Source organism: Prunus mume, linkage group LG6, assembly GCF_029339155.1.
Source record: "Prunus mume cultivar Tortuosa linkage group LG6, ASM2933915v1, whole genome shotgun sequence".
Taxonomy (NCBI): Eukaryota; Viridiplantae; Streptophyta; class Magnoliopsida; order Rosales; family Rosaceae; genus Prunus; species Prunus mume.
In genome coordinates, this window is record NC_142703.1 from 9016973 (window position 1) to 9037242 (window position 20270).

General features: G+C 37.0%; 4 protein-coding genes across 4 annotated transcripts; 3 read left to right on the forward strand and 1 right to left on the reverse strand.

Annotated features, from left to right (window-relative positions):
• The first annotated feature begins 1777 nt into the window (after positions 1-1777).
• Positions 1778-5829, forward strand: LOC103334171 (basic helix-loop-helix (bHLH) DNA-binding superfamily protein). Its single transcript, XM_008237109.3, has 6 exons — positions 1778-2324; positions 3382-3501; positions 3714-3779; positions 4397-4462; positions 4926-5003; positions 5089-5829. The coding sequence occupies exons 1-6, from the start codon at positions 1989-1991 to the stop codon at positions 5317-5319; spliced, it is 897 nt and encodes a 298-aa protein (XP_008235331.1). The 5' UTR covers positions 1778-1988; the 3' UTR covers positions 5320-5829.
• An 834-nt stretch (positions 5830-6663) lies between these two features.
• On the forward strand, positions 6664-8711 carry LOC103334170 (protein OSB1, mitochondrial-like). The gene is made up of 5 exons (XM_089054134.1): positions 6664-7102; positions 7320-7458; positions 7570-7658; positions 7744-7849; positions 8360-8711. Exons 1-5 carry the CDS (start codon positions 6732-6734, stop codon positions 8546-8548), a joined length of 894 nt encoding a protein of 297 aa, XP_088910260.1. The 5' UTR covers positions 6664-6731; the 3' UTR covers positions 8549-8711.
• Positions 8712-8783: 72 nt separating this feature from the next.
• Positions 8784-10071, reverse strand: LOC103334168 (auxin-induced protein 22D-like). Its single transcript, XM_008237107.2, has 3 exons — positions 9715-10071; positions 9292-9585; positions 8784-9190 (listed from the first exon to the last, which is right to left on the reverse strand). The coding sequence occupies exons 1-3, from the start codon at positions 9924-9926 to the stop codon at positions 9115-9117; spliced, it is 582 nt and encodes a 193-aa protein (XP_008235329.1). The 5' UTR covers positions 9927-10071; the 3' UTR covers positions 8784-9114.
• Positions 10072-17107: 7036 nt separating this feature from the next.
• LOC103334167 (auxin-induced protein AUX28-like) lies at positions 17108-19630 on the forward strand. The gene is made up of 5 exons (XM_008237106.3): positions 17108-17774; positions 18453-18691; positions 18793-18928; positions 19039-19100; positions 19207-19630. The coding sequence occupies exons 1-5, from the start codon at positions 17488-17490 to the stop codon at positions 19242-19244; spliced, it is 762 nt and encodes a 253-aa protein (XP_008235328.1). The 5' UTR covers positions 17108-17487; the 3' UTR covers positions 19245-19630.
• Positions 19631-20270: the final 640 nt, after the last annotated feature.

The window sequence follows — 20270 nt, forward strand, 5'->3', positions numbered from 1 at the left end:
ATATTAATTTAACGTAACTCTTTTTTCGGACAAGCGATATTAGAGGAAAGGGGAATGGAACACAAGACTTTGGTGCAAAGTAAAGGTGTCAAATGGACCAAGTTAATAACTTGTAAATTCTGCCTATACAACAATTTATTTTTAGAACGTTACATTTTTCTTCTTTGTGGATTCATGAACTTTTTCGTTCTAGTAGAGGTAATAATCCCTTTCGTAACTCTCACACATCCATGTTAATTAAGAATTATTTTAAATTAGGATATTTTTCTACGTTGGGAAGAGAAATGCAACCTAGAATATCTTCTTAAGTTGAGAACAGATAGTTGATAAAATTACACATTTCAAGAATGATTTGTACTAAAATTTCCCTCAACAAAATAGTTAACATTTTGATGCTAACTAGTAATTTCCCATATTAATTTAAGGCAACTCTTTTTTCGGACAAACGATATTAGAGGAAAGGGGAATGGAACACAAGACTTCGGTGCAAAGTAGAGATGTCAGAAGGACAAAGTTAATAACTTGTAAATTCTGCCTATACAACAATTTATTTTTAGAACGTTACATTTTTTTTCTTTGGGGACTCATGAACTTTTTCATTCTAGTAGAGGTAATAACCCCTTTCATAACTCTCACACATCCATGTTAATTAAGAATTATTTTAAGTTATGATAGTTTCCTACGTTGGGAAGAGAAATGCAACTTAGAATATCTTCTTAAGTTGGGAACATATAGTTGATAAAATTACACATTTCAAAAATGATTTGTACTAAAATTTCTCTAAACAAAATAGTTAATATTTTGAGGCTAATTAGTAATTTCCCATATTAATTTAAGGCAACTCTTTTTTCGGAGAAGCGATATTAGAGGAAAGGGGAATGGAACACAAGACTTTGATGCAAAGTAGAGGTGTTAGATGGACCAAGCCGGCTAGATATGGCATGAGCACGGCCCACTTAAGTAAGGCTCAGCACGACATGGTCCATATCTTTGAGTCGTATCGAGACAAAGTAATTAAGCCCAATGGGCATAGTCGGTCCGTGGCCAGTCACGGGCCTGCTGTTTAAAGCCCATTTATTAAATTATATTTATTTTAGAGAAAATAATACACAATATTATTACACTTATATCTTAAATTCAAGTTTATTTATTTTCTCTAATAATATGTATTAAAATTTAACGTTTTCTTTATATATAAAATAATGATTTTGTTTTTCAAGTTTCAATTTTTAAAATTCAAACCATAATGTAGTCATTTTTTATTTAAATTTAAAGAGAGTTATTGCTCACTTTTTTCAACAAATAATAAATCTTGCTAGTATATATATAATTGTAAAATATAATAAATGAAGTTGTAAAAAAAAATTACAAAAAAAAGAGAGAGCAATAAATAAGTTAAATTTGGTGTGGGCCTATTTCGGCTTGTTTAGTGGTCCGACATAAGCTCGGGCTAGGATTGACGATTTTCATAAATGAACGGGCCTGGGATAACTCATTTATTAAATAAGCTGACTCTAAATGGACTGGCCCGTTTGACACCCCTATTGCAGAGGTAGTTTTTTACGAGAATTCTTTTGATATTTGGTCCAATCCAAACAATAGTCCAAAAGTTTATAAGATATGGGCCTTAACTGTTGGGCGGCAAAGTTGTCGCCCGCCAAACGCCAACGACAAAACCCTCAACAGTGAATTAAACATAAATTATTACAGTGGCATAGGCATGTAAATTGGGGGAAATGCAGCCCCCTTTACAAAAAAGAAAACATTTTTAACCAGATAAAGCCACCTTCACTTTTCGTCCCTCTTTGTCTCTTCGCTCTCAGAGAGTACTGCTGAGGTTGAAGAAAGAAGAAAGCGTATAGCAAAGAGCAAAGCAAACTTCAACGCTTTCTCTATCCCTCTTTTTTCTTCATGTAGATGCTCTTTGAAAATCCTAACTCGCTCTCCTACCCGACTCAGCTTGACTCGGTCTGTTATTCTCACTCACCATGGCCAACAACCCCTCTGAAGCCCCGGCCGACGATTTCCTCGAGCAAATTCTTGGCCTGCCCAACTTTGCTTCGGCAGATGCTAATTTGGCTGGAAGCGACGGAGGCTTGACCGGGGCTCAGGTGTCTCCGTCTCCGATGATGCTTCAGCTAAATTCCGGCGATGGCTCCGGCCATATATCCGCCGTCGGCGGTGGGTACCGTGGACCGGTGTTCCCGTTAGGGTTGAGCCTGGAGCAGGGAAAGGCTGGATTTTTGAAGCCCGAGGAGGCTTCAGGGAGTGGGAAGCGGTTTCGAGACGACATGGTTGATAGTAGAGGTTCATCTGTGAAAAATGTAAGATTTTCGGCCTATAAAAAATCTTTTTGATTAGGTGGTTTTATTTGGTTAGCTCGAAATTTTGACACTTTTTTTAGTGATTGAATTATAATAAAATGGATTTTCAGATGTTTTGGTGATATGAGTTTGGAGTGTGTAATTGAATATTAGCTGGATGATTGCGTGGTCTTAAGTTGAGTAAAGGAGCTACTGGGGATAAGTTTGTGAATTTGGTTTTATTTGTTTGCTTAATAAGCAACTAGACAAACGAAAGGAAACAAGGACAATCGGAAACTTATAATAAGTTGGTTTTTCATTATTTGGGTGAGATTCAAGTACTCCTATCTGACAAGAAGTAAAATACAAGAGGACACTTCAGTTTTTTATTTTTATTTTGGGTCAAATACAGGAGGACACTTCTAGGTTACTTGAGAAATGGGAATTAAATGGCTGGCCAGAATCGAACAAAAAAGTTACAAATTTGAGTCATGAAAAGCCAAATATTTGTAAGCATTCTGAAGTCAGGGTAAACGGAAGCATGTGAAAAGTGATGGGTGTGCATGTGATTTTAGAGAAAAAGTATCAGAAAACATGAAATCTATTATTTTTAATTTTAATTGTTACAAACGAAGAATAAAATTTATGGTTTCCTTGTAATATATAGGACCATATAAACAATAATTTGTAACTACACTTCAACATGTTAACAACTGGTGTTGATAATTTTATATTGATAGCACATATACATATGCATATACATATATGGAAGTATACATGTGTATGTGTGTGTATCACTGTAAGTATATATTTCTGTATGTGGGTATATATATGTATGTGTGTGTGTATGTATGTATGTATGTAAATATATGTAGGTGTATATGTGTAGCTATGGGAATTCAGAACTTCGGCAGGTTGTCTTATTTTCATGTAATATCTGAATTTTAAAGAGTTGGACATCTATTGATCCACCAAAATGGTTGATGTACTTGTACCTTTTGGGTTTTCCGCTGAGGTGCATTGTTGAGAAACTAGCTCAACTACCGCCCCTAGTAATAGAAATTGTCTCATTTTGCAGGTTTTCCACGGTCAACCAATTTCCAATTCAGTTGCTGCAGCACCACATCCACCGGCTATGCGACCAAGGGTGCGGGCTAGAAGAGGACAAGCCACAGATCCACACAGCATCGCTGAGCGGGTAAGTTTGCTATCATTTACACAAAAGAACATCCCATGGAATTCTTATGAAAACATAAACTAGATTGTGATCATGATAAAACCTTTTCTCAGGGCTGCACTTGGAGCCATATTTCATTTTAAAATTTTACCTTTTTTTTTAATCTCTTTTTTATTTTTCTTTCTTTCTCCTATATGGCTATTGTATGCTTAATGTACAACTTTTCTGTTCAGTTGCGCCGAGAGAGAATAGCAGAAAGAATCAGGGCATTGCAGGAACTAGTTCCTAGTGTCAACAAGGTCAGCAGCACTCCTTTCATGTCATGCTTTGTATTTTCTTTCACTAGAAACATGTTGTTTTATGTGTGTGTGTGTATGAGGCGGAGGTTTGCTTCCCTAGTTCTTCAAATTGATATAAGTTGTTTAGAAGATAAGTAAGTAAAAAAAATTATTTTGAAACCAATTTAAGAACATACTAGAAATCATTTGAGGGAACAACTTCTTTGTGACCCTGTTATGTTTGGGTTTCAAACAAGGGACTTGCTTGGCTGGAGCATTGTGATCATTTCAACAAATCTAACTTAGATGTGGTGAAATACTGGTGGTCTTGTTTAGAAAGTTCATAATAAATCTTGCTTAATTGCCTAAAATTTGGGTTTGGGATTGGACGGTGCTGTATTCGTAAGATAAGGTTTAGGAGTTGAACAGAGCTCGATTCTATTTCCATACAAGGGATTTCTTGTTACTTTTTAAGTGATAACGTACAATGCATGGTACCATGGCATTCCAAAGCTGGTAAGCTGACAAAATGTTCTAGAAAAATAATTGCAATGCTGGTGCTTTGTGGATGATTTGCATAGTGTTACATTTTCTTGAGATGTCATCAACTGTATTCTATGTACTTCTGTTTTGTGCAGACGGATAGAGCTGCCATGCTTGATGAAATCATGGATTACGTGAAGTTCCTAAGGCTCCAAGTAAAGGTAGAGTTATTTAAGGTTCAATGCACACTATCTTATTCGCATAAATAATAGGATTCCTATTACTCATTTCTCCCATCTTTTTCAGTTGCTTTACATTCAATATATACTGAAACTTGCTATACTTAAAAGGTCATTAATTTTTAGACCAATGCTTATTCCATAGGGGAAGTTTCTCCTTTCGAGAGTGGGTTTGGATGCCGTAGTGTTCCTATAATTTGGGTGTTGTTTTGGTAAGATTTTGTGTCAAATAAAATTATTCTCGTTCATTTAACAACATAGCAATAGGGCAAATTTTGCTTTCCATTTACGTTTTACTGTTTGACCAATTACTTAGGACCCAAACATATCGCTATTCTGATTTTTTAGGCGTGCGGGGATAGAGTGGAGTTGGTCTTCTTATAATGATGAAGAAAGTGGAGGTTTTTGTTCTTTTCTTAATATGCTTAAGTCATCTACTTTACAGGTTTTGAGCATGAGTAGATTGGGAGGAGCTGGTGCTGTAGCACCACTTGTAACGGACATTCCACTATCTTCAGTTGAGGTAATAAATGAAAGTATTTTATATTTGCTCGGTTTTTTGTTTATTTCCATTTCCTTAAACAACCACGCTTCTGTTCTAATGACAGGAAGAAGGTGGCGAAGGTGGTAGAAACCAACCGGCATGGGATAAGTGGTCGAACGATGGCACAGAACGGCAAGTAGCTAAGCTGATGGAAGAAAATGTTGGGGCTGCAATGCAGTTCCTTCAATCAAAGGCTCTTTGCATCATGCCTATCTCATTGGCCTCAGCAATTTACCACACACAACCACCAGACACATCTAGTGTTGTGAAGCCTGAAATGAACCCTCCTTCATAAGAGACCTCAGAAAATGGGTAGGTATGCATTCCTACGGTCCCACCGAAAAACTCACTAGATGCTCGTGGGTCCCATGCCTTATTTGTCGTTTTCCAATCCCCCATAGCTTTAGTTGTTTCCTCAGCTTCAAATTGCATTCAAAGTCAGATGCCATAGTTGTTGCTTTTTGCCTTTTATTTCAACTTTTGTCAAAACAGGGATCGATGTCAATGCCCTAAAAAAAATACTAGCAGGCCCCTTCGTGTCTTGCCAGGTTCAAGTAAAGGAGAAGAATTGTCAAAGCTCACTTGATATGCTCCTCCTTTTTTGTATCAATGGTGGGGGTAGTGGAAAATGATGGAAGCCCTTTTCCAGTGGGGCTCTCATTGTTTCTCAGTGGGCTGTGGGGCCTACTTTCTTAAAGGATTAGATGAGTATGTATAAATATTATTATTTTTATCAATGTATGTTAGAGGAATGTAATATAGAGGTGGGATAATATGAATGCATAATTGTTGCTAGTTTGAAAAATGCTGGGTGTTTCATCTCCTGCTGAAATTGACCATGCTACTCTTTTTGGGTTTAGGGTTTGAAAAAAGTAAACCGAGACTTCTTTTTCAGTTCTCCCGAATCATAATTGGAGGTTAAATCATTGAGAGAGAGAGAGAGAGAGAGAGAGAGAGAGAGAGAGAGGGAGCTTTGAGAGTTACTTTTGGTGGCCCAAATTCATTTTTCGAAAGTAAACGCCACTGGACTTTTTCATGTGTTCCAACTTCCAACTACAAGGCCTATAAGCAAGAAAGATGGTACGGATGGAAAACATCAACAGCCAATTGTTGAATGCAATAGGTTCAAGGTTGTGAAAATTCCTATATTTCTAGCTCATCCTGCTTTCCAATTCCAATTCCACGTTTAAATTATCTTGAGTCTCTGCAAATTCAATTGATTTTAAGTTAGATACTCACAGTTTAACTACTTCATATCGACTCACATGTGAGATAAGCCAGTTGATCATAGCAGAACTTCAAGCCAACAAGCCAGTTGATCATAGCAGAACTTCAAGCCAACGCATTAGCTTTGATTGTATGAGTGACCCGTTTGTTGTGTGTACTGGGGCTTGTACGTAGCGTAGTGGCTTTCTTAATTGGGTTTGATCAACTCATTAAATCTGATGGGCCTTCAGAGGACTTTTGGAAAATTAAAGTGGGGATGCATGGGCCTTTCGGGACGTGTTGAACCCAAGATGATATATGGGTTCCGCCATGGGAGATCTGCTTGAGATAATGTGGCCCAAACCCTGAGAGAATTTTTGTTTTTGTTATTTTCCTTTTCTTTGAACCCTCCTTCTTGGAGAATTAAGATAAGCGCAGTGCTATAGTAGCATTATCCGACAACGGCGGAGTTTGGCACCTTCACCTGAAATCCCGATAGCAATGGCGTTAGAGAGAGCACTGCCAGCAGCGACAAGCACAACCTTCCTCACAAACCCCAAAGTTCCCTCCTTTTTCCCAACCACAACCTCCAACCACAATCACAGCCACTTAGCCTTCGCACGACGCCGTTTCAATATCAAATGCTCGATGGATTACAGTAGAGACCAGTACAACAACAATGGCAGCGGCAGCATTCAAGTACCCATAGCGTATCCTAGACCGGCTGAGGTTCAGTGGAAGAAGGAGCTGTGCAATACGGTGCACCTCATTGGCGTCGTCGGTCTTCCCATTGAAATTAAGCACCTTCCCTCTGGAAAGGTCGTCGCTTGGACCCGCCTCGCCGTCAAGAAATCATCTTCCGACACCTCATGGTACTATTTTCTTCAATCTTTTGGGTTTTATCATGATTTGCAGTTGATGATGCTCATTTAATTATTGGGTTTTGAATTTGATAACTACTGTGTAAGAATTTTGTTCAAAAGCTTTCAATTAGTGTGGTGTGGTTGTGCTTATTAAATTTTGATGTTTGTATCGCATCACAATGTTTGTCTGTTAATTATGAGAGGTGGGTTTTCTTTCTTTTTCCAGGATCAATTTGACATTTTGGGATGAGATGGCGCATGTTGCTTTCCAGCATGTAGAGAAAGGCAATCAAATATATGTCATTGGTCGTCTGATTACAGATTCTGTTGAAACCAGTGAAGGGAAACAGCAGACTTACTATAAGGTTCTTTGGCTTTGTGGTCTTTTTTATTTGTTATTTTTAGTTTTGTTCTTCTAGTTTGTTTGTGTTTTATTTTAGATAATGATTTCATTTTTTTTAATTGTTATTCTGCAGGTAGTTGTTCAGCAACTGAATTTTGTTGAGAAGGGCTTTTCATCATTGGTTTTGAATGATCATGACTCTGATTCAATTACAGCAGGCAAGTCATATCTTCAGTAATGTTTTATGTCTTGATAAGATCAGGGGTAGCGCTCTTTCTCATTGTTTTTCTTTTTTTCTTGCAGTTAGAAATACTGGCAACGGTGCCGCAAAAAACAGTACAGAAACCACACAAGAATTGTGGCAAGCCTTTTTTGCTAATCCAGTGGACTGGTGGGATAATAGGAAGACCAAGGTACTTCATGCAATCACTATAAAAAGTTGCATCTAATATCTTTTCTTGTTTTTGTATGGCCTAAAAATGTTTGAGCAGAGGTGCTTGTGTGTGTGCACACGTGCAAAAACACTGTTGGGAAATGACAAGAAGAAACTCTGTTTTCTGATTTGGTCTTAGCTCAATGCATGAACATCATCACCTCACCGTATTTATCAAACCAAATTTGGAATTTCCAGTGCCTGAAAACTAGTATTATACTACATAACTGAGAGAAAACTATAATGGATGAGCTGTGGTACTACAAAATGATTGGGAATGAAATGTTACAAATTACAGCTTTTCATGCTAGGTGTATGCCATATGTAGTTCATGGTTGATGATAAAATTAAGCTTATCTGAGTGAGAGCTACTGTGATACCCAAGTTTTAAATGCACTATGCACTCATATCATCTGCTGTTTGTTCAGATTTTGATAAAAATATGTGAAGTCAGACTTGTTTATTCTTAAATTTGTTTTGTGATTTTCAGAGGAACCCAAAATATCCTGATTTTAAGCATAAAGATACTGGAGAAGCCTTGTGGATTGAAGGCCGGTACAATCCGCCATGGGTGAAGTCCCAACTTGCTATACTGGATTCAAGAATGGGGACCCTTAATGACCAAGATCTTAAGATGCACTCAAATATATTTGCTGGGGATGATTTTTCGCCTTTCTAAGTGCTTGCGGTACTACTTGTATTGTAGGAAACCAGTGTCAAAGGGATAATTTATGTATAGATTATCATTTTTTGGTGGAGATACTGAAGAATTCGGCTTTGATTCTGTAGTTTTGTATCCTATATTTTGCAATTTATATGATGTGCTGCTAATTAATTTGCAATCCATTCATCTGGAACTTGCCCAATGCCGTTACAATTTAGAATTTTAACATCGAAATCGCGCATATTATCAATTTAATTACACAAAACAGATGTATATTTAGACTTGGTGTAATCTTATTGTTACATATAATTTATAACCCTATTATTAAGATAAATGGAACATTTCATCTTCTGTACAATTTGATCTCAACTAACAAGTTCCAGTACTTTTTCTTTACATATTGATTTTGAAAGGGGAAAATAAAAATGTATCCTGAGTTACTTATATCCGTCTGTGTCTTTTCTGTAGTAACCTCAAATTCTCAGCAATTGTTGGAGAACCCAAGCAAAATTAAGGAGTTCCATGCGTCTCCTTAATGCATATATATTTGTCTTTCTTTAACACCTTGTGTGTGGTTGTTTTCAGAAACAAGAAGTCAATCCTCTAGCTTCAGTTCCTTTCATGATTCTCAGCCTTTTGCAGGAAGACACAAACATACTGCAAGCAACAACAAAAAATCTCATGAGTTACGAATTTTTAAGATATCGAACGCGAAAGGAAACCGAAGAGATATCTAATCAAAAGAAAAAAGAACTTACTTCCATGGGACATCTCCAACAAGCATCCAGTCACCATCCTTATCTTCATAAGTAGGAGCAAAGTCAGATCCATTAATGTAGCCTTGTGTCTCTGAGTAGTTTCCAATATTGGAGAGGTTGAACATGTTCTCCAAGGCCTTGAGGAGTTCTGGGTAGCTCTTGTAAACCTTGAGATCAATCTTCCTCAGATAAGGAGCTCCATCGACGCTTACTTTCACGTAAGCCTCTGGCTTTCTTGCTTGCATGCTGTTTTTCCTATAAGATCTCACTGGAGGCCACCCAACTATTTGTGCCCTGCACACATTTCAGTAACCAAAACATAATTAATTAAACTTTCTCAAAACATTAACATAAAACAAAATTCGTAATCCATATATTTTTTTGTAATTGGTTTTGTTTAGAGTTTATATATGAATTGCTTACTTGGTGGGAGGGGCATCTATGTGATCAGAATTTGTACAACACTCCTCCGCCGTTGGATCGGGTGATGACCTCTTGTTGTTCCTAGGAAGAGGAGGTGTTGCTGCTTGTTTGTTCTCAGGCTCTTCTGTGCTTCCAGGCAATCCCAATCTCAGCTCAGTTGCCTTGAAATTGAGCTGGTCCTCATTGTTCTCATATTTCACTGACCCTTCCATCTTAATCGATTTGCTACAACCCTTGTTTAGTTAGCAGATTGCAGACCTAGCAGTGGAAAAATGAGAGAGAAAAATGTGCTTCTGTTGCTCTAAGATTTGTGTATTTCAGTCAGGTGGAGTTGAAGTTTGATTTGGTTTTGTTGATGAAAAAGAGTTGATGGCACTCAGACTTTTATAGGATGCAGTCTGAATTGTGAGAGGGACAAGAAATATTTAGGTGATTTTCTTTTTCCATGGTGCATGGATGAGATTCACTCATTATTCTGATAAATGGTAACATCACATGCTTGTCCCCCACGCGTTAGTTCAATGACCAACCACAGGTCGACAATTGGACATACTGGAATTTCAAAGTGGGGCCTACACGCTCTGTACCTTGTTGATTATTCGATTAGAAATGCTACATGAATAACATTTGTGCATCACATTGTATAGATCCCATCTCCGACATAAGTAAAATGTGAGATTACTGTGTAGAAATGTGTTTCAAAATATGATTCATAAGTGTGATACAAAATAGTCTTACTAGAGTGAGTTCAATTTTGAGCCGTGTTTACCCACACGCTAGTGGAGATAAGTTCTTGCAAATCCGTCTAACGTACATGATAACACACTCAGAGAGATGAGACCAATAAGGAGCTGGGTTAGACCAACACATAGAAAAGCTTGTGAATACGATTGAATAGGTGACGTGATCCAATAGTTGAACCTAAGAATTTTCTGTGAATGAACAACTTAGAGTCATGGATACATGTAAGAATCACAATGCATTGGTTGAGAGTCACTCACTCACTTGTGGAGGATAATCCTTAGCATTTCTCTTTAATTTTATTACATTTTTTTAATATGGTAATAATTTTATTTTTAATTGATTGGTTGTGGGTGGTAGATCGATTTTCTTGGTTTGGGTCAGACAGGTGAAGATATGGATGCTACTCACATGAGGAACACCGTGCAGTTTGGTGCCCAATGGGAGGGGGACAAAGGAGGGACCAACAAAGCCGATGTATTGAAGACCGTGGACCGATCATGGACGGCTCTGATGGGCTCTTCGAGTGGGCCTTGGGACTGCCGATACGAAGACCGTTGGATCAGGAGGATGAAACGGAAAACAGCCCATGTGACTGCAAACGGCCCCACGTGGATGTTGTTGATTGGAAAGGCATTGGCCATGTGGGTAGAGATAAGTGGGACGGAATATTTATTGGCCTGTGGTTACATGACATGTGGGATTTCATGTGGTAGGGTCAGCTTACCATTCCCGTTCTCTCTCTTTGCCTCAACCCTAATCGAACTTCGGGTGGTTGCACCAAAATAATTATAAAACCCATATAAATATATAATTATATTTTAAAAATAGTATATTAGTAGTTATGAAAATTATAAGCACACAATTAAATGTTTTAACGAGACATAAATCATAATTTAAGTAAAGCATATTATAATTGAGTTACAATTAATCTCCATAAATATGTTCAATAGAAGCTTTAGCAACACATGACTTAAGTACCTTTGGAAACACTTTTGCTTCTTTCTCTTTCGTTTTCTTTTTTATTCACGATCGTGTAATATTGTAGTTCCTACTAAAAGTTAATCAATGAATTAACTTATCACAATATATGACTATATATTCTGAAAACTACAATGCTACTTGTCTTCCACCTCGTTGCGCAAAAGCGTGTCATCTACAATTAGACTAAGAGTATACATCTCGTTGCACATAAGCGTGTCTTTTCCAGCGAGCTAAGAGTGTGTGTATCTTCTACAGCTGGACTGAGAGCATACACCTCATTGCACAAAAGTCTCTCTCACGCAGCCGAGTTGGAAGTTTTTTTTTAAAGAATTTATGCCTTTAGATGCAATGCACTATGGATCTGTGGATTTGGTGAAACATAAAGTATATGTTGACGGTGAAAATGACCACATATTCGTGCATGTATATATATAATCTGGGCAGTTCCAAGCAATAGAAATAAAGTCATGAGTTATGAAAAAAATGGAATAGAAAGTAGAGCCTTGTCTTGTATGTGAAGCAACTTTTCCATGGATCATCTGGGTATCAATTAATTTTGCCAAGTTGTTTAATCTTTGAACGTGATCTTGGCCTAGGCCTAGCAGCTACTTCCCAATATGTTATGCTGAGTCTAGTATTCCAAGTTCCAACAAATGAAAATGGAAAAGAAAAAAGAAAACCCTAACAGACACCGACACAACCTAGCTGGTTTGAAGCAACTCTTGGAATTGGCCAGCAAAGTTTGAGTTTTTCGACAGGGAAATATGAACACGCACTGCACACACACCAAGAAGACAACTCAGAATTGATAGCCATGCATAAAAGAGGAGCAACGGACAAAGACAAGTGTCACAATTGAGCTACATTTGAGGCCCCGTAATTAATTTAATTTATTGTAATAATAAAAACCCTAGCTAATGCTTAACATTTGCATGCATGGACCACAGTACAGACATGACAAGAGTTCAGGGTCTACCGCCTTTCTAATCTTTGTCAATTTCACGGTCATCAAGTTTATGCCCCATAGGCGTGACTCGTGAATTAAGTTAGTTGACTAATAATATTGTGCCCACTTTGTTACCCCCGAGTTCGATTCCCCTCCCGATAAAAGTTTATGCACGCACCTACATTTTGATTTTGCCATTGTAATTAATGCATGAAAAATACAACTCTAATATAAATCATAAACCAGCATGCATATGGGTTCGTACGTACCAATCAGCAATTGTACTCACACGTGTGACATGATAAGATTGACGTTGATATGATCCATGTGGGCCAGGTCCCACACGTGGGTGCAAATATTTGAAGTTTCGGACTTTTTGGGGTTTCAAAGAGAAGCTGAGAAGGCCCATTCTCCCTACTACCCGAAGAGATGTCCCTGGCTCCAATTCCTTGCTCTATGGCCCACTCTGTCTTTGTTTGCTATGCATTTGCCAACTGCCTTCTTACGTACAAATATTAACATGCATGGTGGTCCTATATCCATCATGCATCCATATGACATGCCACGACGCCATGCCCATCATTTATGTCATGTCTCTTCTCGCAACTTGTCATACTCATACATTATTATACGTACAATATATAGCATCACTCAATTAGATATGATGAGCTGTGTTATCTACAATCGCCCCCGTTAAGCATGGATCGATGTCAGTCGTTGATGTTTTCTGACACTCATTTACATTAAGGTACGGTTTAAAAGCACCCATGCGTGTGTACAGATATTACGTAACGTTGGCTACCTGCAGCTAGTAATGAATACAGAATGTGTTCACACTTTGTAACCTAGGTGTGAAATTAAACTTGGTCTATGACCGACTATCGTATGCTTGCATATATAACAAGTAATTCGAGAATCTTTTGGTGCATGTTAAACTGTTGCTTTGATAATCTTATTTATATATATAATTAAAAAAAAAAAGGGCCAAATTAAATTGTAAACGGTGGATCCATACGCTGATTAGCATGTGTTGCATGCATGAGGCTGCATGGCTGCATGTTCATCGAAATTTAAATGGAGGAAATATATATATTGGTATGTATAACGAACATGTTTACATTGTGTTGTTGACCACTTGTTGCTTCAAACCCTAATCCCAAAACTATTTGACTCTCTCTTTTTAACATGCATCTTATAACAGACCACCGTCCAACGAATAAACAAGTTCTGGTTGTGTGGTGAACGGGAAAAAAATTAATTAATTTTTTTTTTAAAGATGGAATAAACTAGCACTGCCCATGATTTATAATCATTGATTAAGTATTGCACCCAAGAAAATAAACTAAAATTAGATATAAAGAAGAGAAAAATGTGATGATTGAATTACAAATGATTACGGATCATTAGCATTTGGACAGATGGGTGTTTCATTATACCTTTTTTTGTTAATTATATGGTTATTCCGCGCATCAATATATATGTTGTGTGTGTATATATATAAAGAGTTTGTAGCTCAAGTATTTAAAAGAAATTATCTTTGCATCCGAAATCATTTCTTCGAGTCTTTTCTCCTCAGATTGCTTGTATTATTGTATCTCAAAAATTATATATTAATGTAATCTATCTTCTCTGGATGAGAAGATCTATCTCTAAGCATCTGGCTGGGCTTGGGTGGATCAGTTTGTGAGCAAGAAGAGATAAGAGAGGAATTTATGAAGTTGAAAATGGATGCATGGTCAATGGGTCAATGCCTCAGTTTTGGTCTCATGGCATTCTTTAATTAATTGAGTTTAGGAGGGGAAATTAAAAAAGAAGGATAATAAGAAGAAGAATTAAATTAAGGGAGTTTCACTAAAACACCCAAAATGGGGGTTGAAATTATAAAAAAACCCAAGCACTATTTAAACATATAAACACACCCAAAACCCATCATTACACACACTCAAAACCCATTTATAAACACACCCAAAAAGTTGACGTTTGGGTTGATTTTGGGTGTGTTTCTATGTTTAAATAGTGCTTGGATTTTTTTATAAATACATGTCTAGGATTGGGTTTATTTATAAATTTGTATTAAATTAATTTAAGAGAAGGTGAGTCTCAGTGGGATGCCCTGCAGCGCCGCACATGGAATCGGGTTTGACGCTTAGGGTGACAGACCCAACAACTTCACATGGCGACTCTTGTGGGCCCAAATCCAATTTCAATTCAATTTTGCACGACAGTCCCACTCCCTTCTAAACTCAACCAATCAAAAACAAGATTTATTATACCATTTTTCTTCCTCAACTATAAATTAGTATCTATAAATCATTGTTTACCAGCTGCAAAACATTTTTGAATACCTTATCAACAAGGTTAGGGGTAGGGTTAGTGGCGTGTAGGGGCATTTAAGTAACTGACTCTTGCATTATAGATGCGTGCAGTTTTTATTGTGAAATTTACATGCATCTACGATTAGGAATTATTAATTACGCACACGTAACAAACAATTAACTGTAACAATCTTCACAAAGTATAATTATAAACGAACACGGCCGCGATGGGTACATACAATTTTGGAGTAACATCAAGACAGATCAAACACCACACATATTGGCCTAACAACAAACAGTTAAGAGTGCCTGTCAAATAATTGCACAACTTTTTGCTTTTCTTCCAACAATTTCTTTTGGTGAAGCGATATGTATATGTATCACATAGCCATAGATACCATAAAAGGGTACAACCCAACATTTACTTTTAGCATGTTTGGCCAACAATATGGTGGAGTAGAGGAAACACCAAGGCATGGCATGGTGTATATATAATAATTATACGACATGAAAATCAATTAATTTGACCCCTTTTGATTCACCAAATGTTGTTGGATATTTTATCTTATATTGGAGATGTCAAATGTTAAATGTTAAATTTGAATTTGATAGCTTATGTGGCAATTTGATACTTTGGAAAAAATGTAACTCCACCCAAAATGCTAAATATCATATTATTTTATTATATTTTTAAAAAAAAAATTGGGCCTACATAATGCATAAAGTTTTTTAAAAAAGGGTAAATGATAGTGCGGTTCATTAAAATAATATTTGACATCAAGTTTTTTGATATGTTATTTTTGACATATCTCTTTCAGCCTTCAAATCCATGTAGGATTTGACTACTCGGTTGGAGCAGCTTTAACCTTCAATTTTCATCATTACATGTTTATGTGACAATTTGACATATCGATTAGAAATGCTCTATAACTAAACATAGATTTTTGGTAAGTACCATGAGGTGTCCATGCCAGCTAGTGCGCACCTCGACTAATCCCCACTCGCGGAACTAAACTTGCCGCTGGCCACCAAGTATTGCAACTGCTAGGACTCGAATTAGGGAGCAAACCCATCTAAACCCCAAAGTCTTACTCAAATGGCGGACAACCCACTGGGCCACTCTTGGTGGTTCGAAACATGGATTTTAGATACATCATTTGGTGGTGAATAAGTGAGACGTCTACCTCTAAATAATTATTCACATTAAATTCGATAAGTCCTTCTGGCCAGGAATTTTAGAATAATTCTTCTCTCATTGATTGTTTCCTTAAGGGACCGCGAAGGAATATTAATTTATTTAGAAACGAGTTAGAGGACCATCAACATTTAGATCAAGTTGTCACTTATCAATTCTTATGGATTAATTCATGATGTTTAAATGATTGTCAGCCATATACATTCCGTCTAAGAAATTAAACCCATCCATATATCTTGCTACATATAAATTTAAAGAAAGGAACAACTTCCAGCATTTTGTAGAAATATCATGGCTCAGGTATCTCAGGAAGAGGATAAGAAAGAGTAAGAAGTCAGATATGAGATCACAGGGAGAGGGAATGAAGAAGAAGATTTCATTTTTTCATTTGTCAGTTCATCCATAGATTATAAATACAGTAGAGAGAGTGAACTAAGCGAGCATGAGCATGAGACGATGTGTAAATTACTCTAATTAATTAGTTTGAAACTTTCAGAAACACAAATACAAAATTTACACCACTTATTTTAAGTTTAAGTTGAATCCGATAAAGAAATGAGTTATCAAAAATTGAGCTAAAGGGGACGTTTGGGATTAGAGAATTGTTGTTGCTCCCTCCCTAAGAGGGGGAGAGGTAGCCCTAAAGAGTGAAGAGGTTAGAATAAATTGCCCTAGTTGGTAATAGACCCAGCTGGATCTCCCCTTCCAAGAAAGATGAAATTGGTGACTGAATTTCTTGAGCTCTTAAACTTACTGATCCGATGCTTGCACTTGCACATCTACACAATAATCTATGACCAAAATCTTGGTTGATGGCCCCCTTTACGTAGCTAGCTCATGACATGAATCTTCAAAGTACTAATTAAAAATTAAGAAATTTATTCAAATGATTAACCTGGGTGCAAGTTGTAACCCTTGTTTTTCATACTCGAGATCATTATAATGCAAAAAATATTTGGCTCTTTACATGTAAAGGAGTCATTCTTCCTTAACACCAAACAAGTCATAATCTGACGAATACGCATAAACTTCTTTTTTCGTAATTTTAATGAGTTATTTTTGCATATATTTCAGATTCAGCAATGTTATATATATATAATTGAATTTGATAGATAGTGGAGCCCAAGATGAATATTGTATTGGAAGCAAGCAGTGAAAATCAATTGGCAAAAGAAAGAAGCCAATATATATAAATATATAGGTTTGTCCAGAGAGTGCAGCGTCCACGATCCACGCCCTCCACACAAGAATCATAGGATAGATAACATCACACACAGTGGTGTCGTCACGTAGCCCAGCAAGGTTGTAGAAGACAGCTCACACAGCCTGCCACGTGTCACTGACCCATTTCCGGGTGTACAGTGCACCCATTCGCATATTAATACCGACGCAGCCCAAACAGACCCTCCTTCCTTCCCTCCCTTCCCCACTATAATTATTTCTGCACTACTAGAACCACCACAAGCTAAGCCAAACCAGCTATATAGAAAGACAGAGTGAGTTTTTGTTTTTTAATCAGCAAGAGAGAAAGAGAAAGAGAGACATTAATAATCAAGAGTTAAGGGTGTAATTAAGGTGATCATTATCTTCAGATGGGGTTTGAAGAGACGGAGCTGAGGCTAGGGTTACCAGGAAATGGTGGAAGCCATGAAGGAGATCAAGCGGCGGCGGTGACTATGAGGAAGAGAGGGTTCTCTGAAACTGAGAGCAGTGAGGATGAGATCAGCTGTGAGACAAGCTGTGTGGATTTGAAGCTTAACCTTTCTAATTCTAAGGAGCAGGCAATAATTACTGGGAAAGATGTCACTGAAAAGTCCAAGACCAACAAGGACAACAACCTTGATCTCCCAGCTGCTGATCCTGCAAAGCCTCCAGCCAAGTAAGTCGTTGATGATGATAATGATAATATCACTGTTTTTTGTTTTATTTATTTATTTATTTTTATTTTTAAGTAAGTATGTACGCATGTGCGAATGCTTGTTGTTTTTGCCATATAATAATTGATGGTACTTGTGAAGAGAAATTTTTGTATGTTACGGGTACACCACATATTGGTGTACCATTCAATACACATGGAACATAAAAAAATTACTCCCTTGTGTGTATAAGTGATGCCATTTATGTAGCCTTGTATGTCTCTATAGTTAATAATTAATATTTACCTGTTGATGTGATTTTAAAATTATTTATTTCTACTAGCTAAAATTATTTATTGTGTGACTAGAAATCTAATCAAGGGGCTAAAGATATCGATGTGTAAAATTGTTCTAGTTTGAAATACATGTTTTCTTTTTTCTTTTTTTTTAATTTCCAGGATATAAAACTGAGCTTTAGATTTGCTTTCATATGTGTAATTTTAGACACTTAGAATTCATACAAAAAAGAATTGAAAAGGAAATTAAGACATTAGATCTTGCACAAAGTTATTGTAATAGAATTATAATTGGATCTTCATACCAAAAAAAAAAAAAACCCAGCTATATAGTAGTATATTGTTAATGATGTTGATTATGGTCAGATTAATTATAATGGAAAAGTAATATTTATTAATATATAGGGCACAAGTTGTGGGCTGGCCACCGGTGCGGTCGTTCCGAAAGAACATGTTCACGGCGTTGCAAAAGAGCCCGAGTGATAAAGAAAGTGAGCACAGCAAGGGCGGCAGCAATGCAGTGACGTTGGTGAAGGTGAGCATGGATGGCGCACCCTACCTTCGCAAAGTGGACTTGAAGATGTACAAGAGTTACCCTGAGCTCTCTGATGCCCTAGCCAAAATGTTCAGCTCCTTCACCATCGGTAATTAGTAATTAACTTTTAATTAAGCCAAATATATATATGGAACAAATTTCAATTATTCTGATACTTGGGAAGCAAAAAAAAAATTGCAATGATTGAAGGAAACTGTGGATCCCAAGGAATGAAGGATTTCATGAATGAAAGCAAGCTGATGGATGTGCTCAAGGGTTCTGATTACATTCCAACATATGAAGACAAGGATGGTGATTGGATGCTGGTTGGCGATGTCCCCTGGGAGTAAGTTCACTATTTCTCTACTCTAGCTAGCAAGCTAGCTCATGCAAATCAATAATAAAATTATTATTTGTCAAAAAAACTTCTCATTTGTTTTCCTTTCATGCAAGCAGGATGTTTGTTGAGTCATGCAAGAGATTGCGCATAATGAAGGGCAAAGAGGCTGTTGGGCTGGGTTAGTATCTAATCTTCAATGGCATAGACATAATTAACCACCATTAATCTTGATTATCCTATCAATTTTTCATGATTTAGTTAAAACTCTGGAATGATTTTTTCAGCACCAAGGGCCATGGAGAAATGCAAGAACAGAAGCTAAAAGCACTTAGCAATGAATCCCACAGCCTGCTCCTTCGATCTCGTCGCGGTGGCTGCAATAAACCAAAACCACCAAACACGGCGCAACGCGCAGATGGATTGAGCAGCATGTTTGGGTGATGAAATGGATATGTTTGTTTCTAAGATTGATTAATTAATGTTTATGGTTTGATATATGTGTAATTATTGAATATGAGATACATATATTTTGAGTTTAATTTTTTTTTTTAAAATCATGGCCAGACAGAACCATTAAAACTGGATCTTAAGTTTGAAGTACGTCCAAGGACGGGGCTTGGGGTTTGCTTTGTTTAGTGTTGCAATAATGGCTTGCTTAAGCATAATAATGTAACGTACCAGTTAATTAATTTTGTCGCATTTAAGTAATGTGTGTTGTTTTTAATTTTGATCCTTCAATTATTTTTATGTATGGTCTTTTTCTGTGTATTAAAGAAATATTAATTGGGATGCACCAGGACGTCGTTTTTTAAGGGAACATGAGCATGTGGATGTTAATGGAGCATTTATATGCATGCCCATTCTTTTTCCTTGCTAGATTTATTGCTTTAGACTTTCGAAAGGGATTTGCTGTTTCTAAGCTAATTAACATTTTAATTCTAGCAGACATGGTATTAACTAAATTGACGATTGACTAGAGCGGATGTGCCTCCTACTCTGTGATCGAATCTCCTTCACCATAATTTAGATTAAATTAAATTAGAATATCACTCGTATTATAAAAAATTAAAAACTTAACTCTATCCTTTATCATGTTATGTCAAAAGAAGTAAAATGGTGGATTGTATGGGAAGGGTTAAATGGTATAAGTTAAACTCCTCTTCTTTTTTTTGTCAAGATAAAACTTCATTAGAGAAAAGCCCAAAGGCGGGACAACAAAACAAAGGCAAAATACAACAGGGAAGCAAAACAGGTAGGAAGAGACCTCCAGAAACTAAAAGCAGGAGAAGGGCACCCGCGGGACAGGGGGGCCAGGGAGGCCATCACTTGTGAAAACCAAAACCAAAGA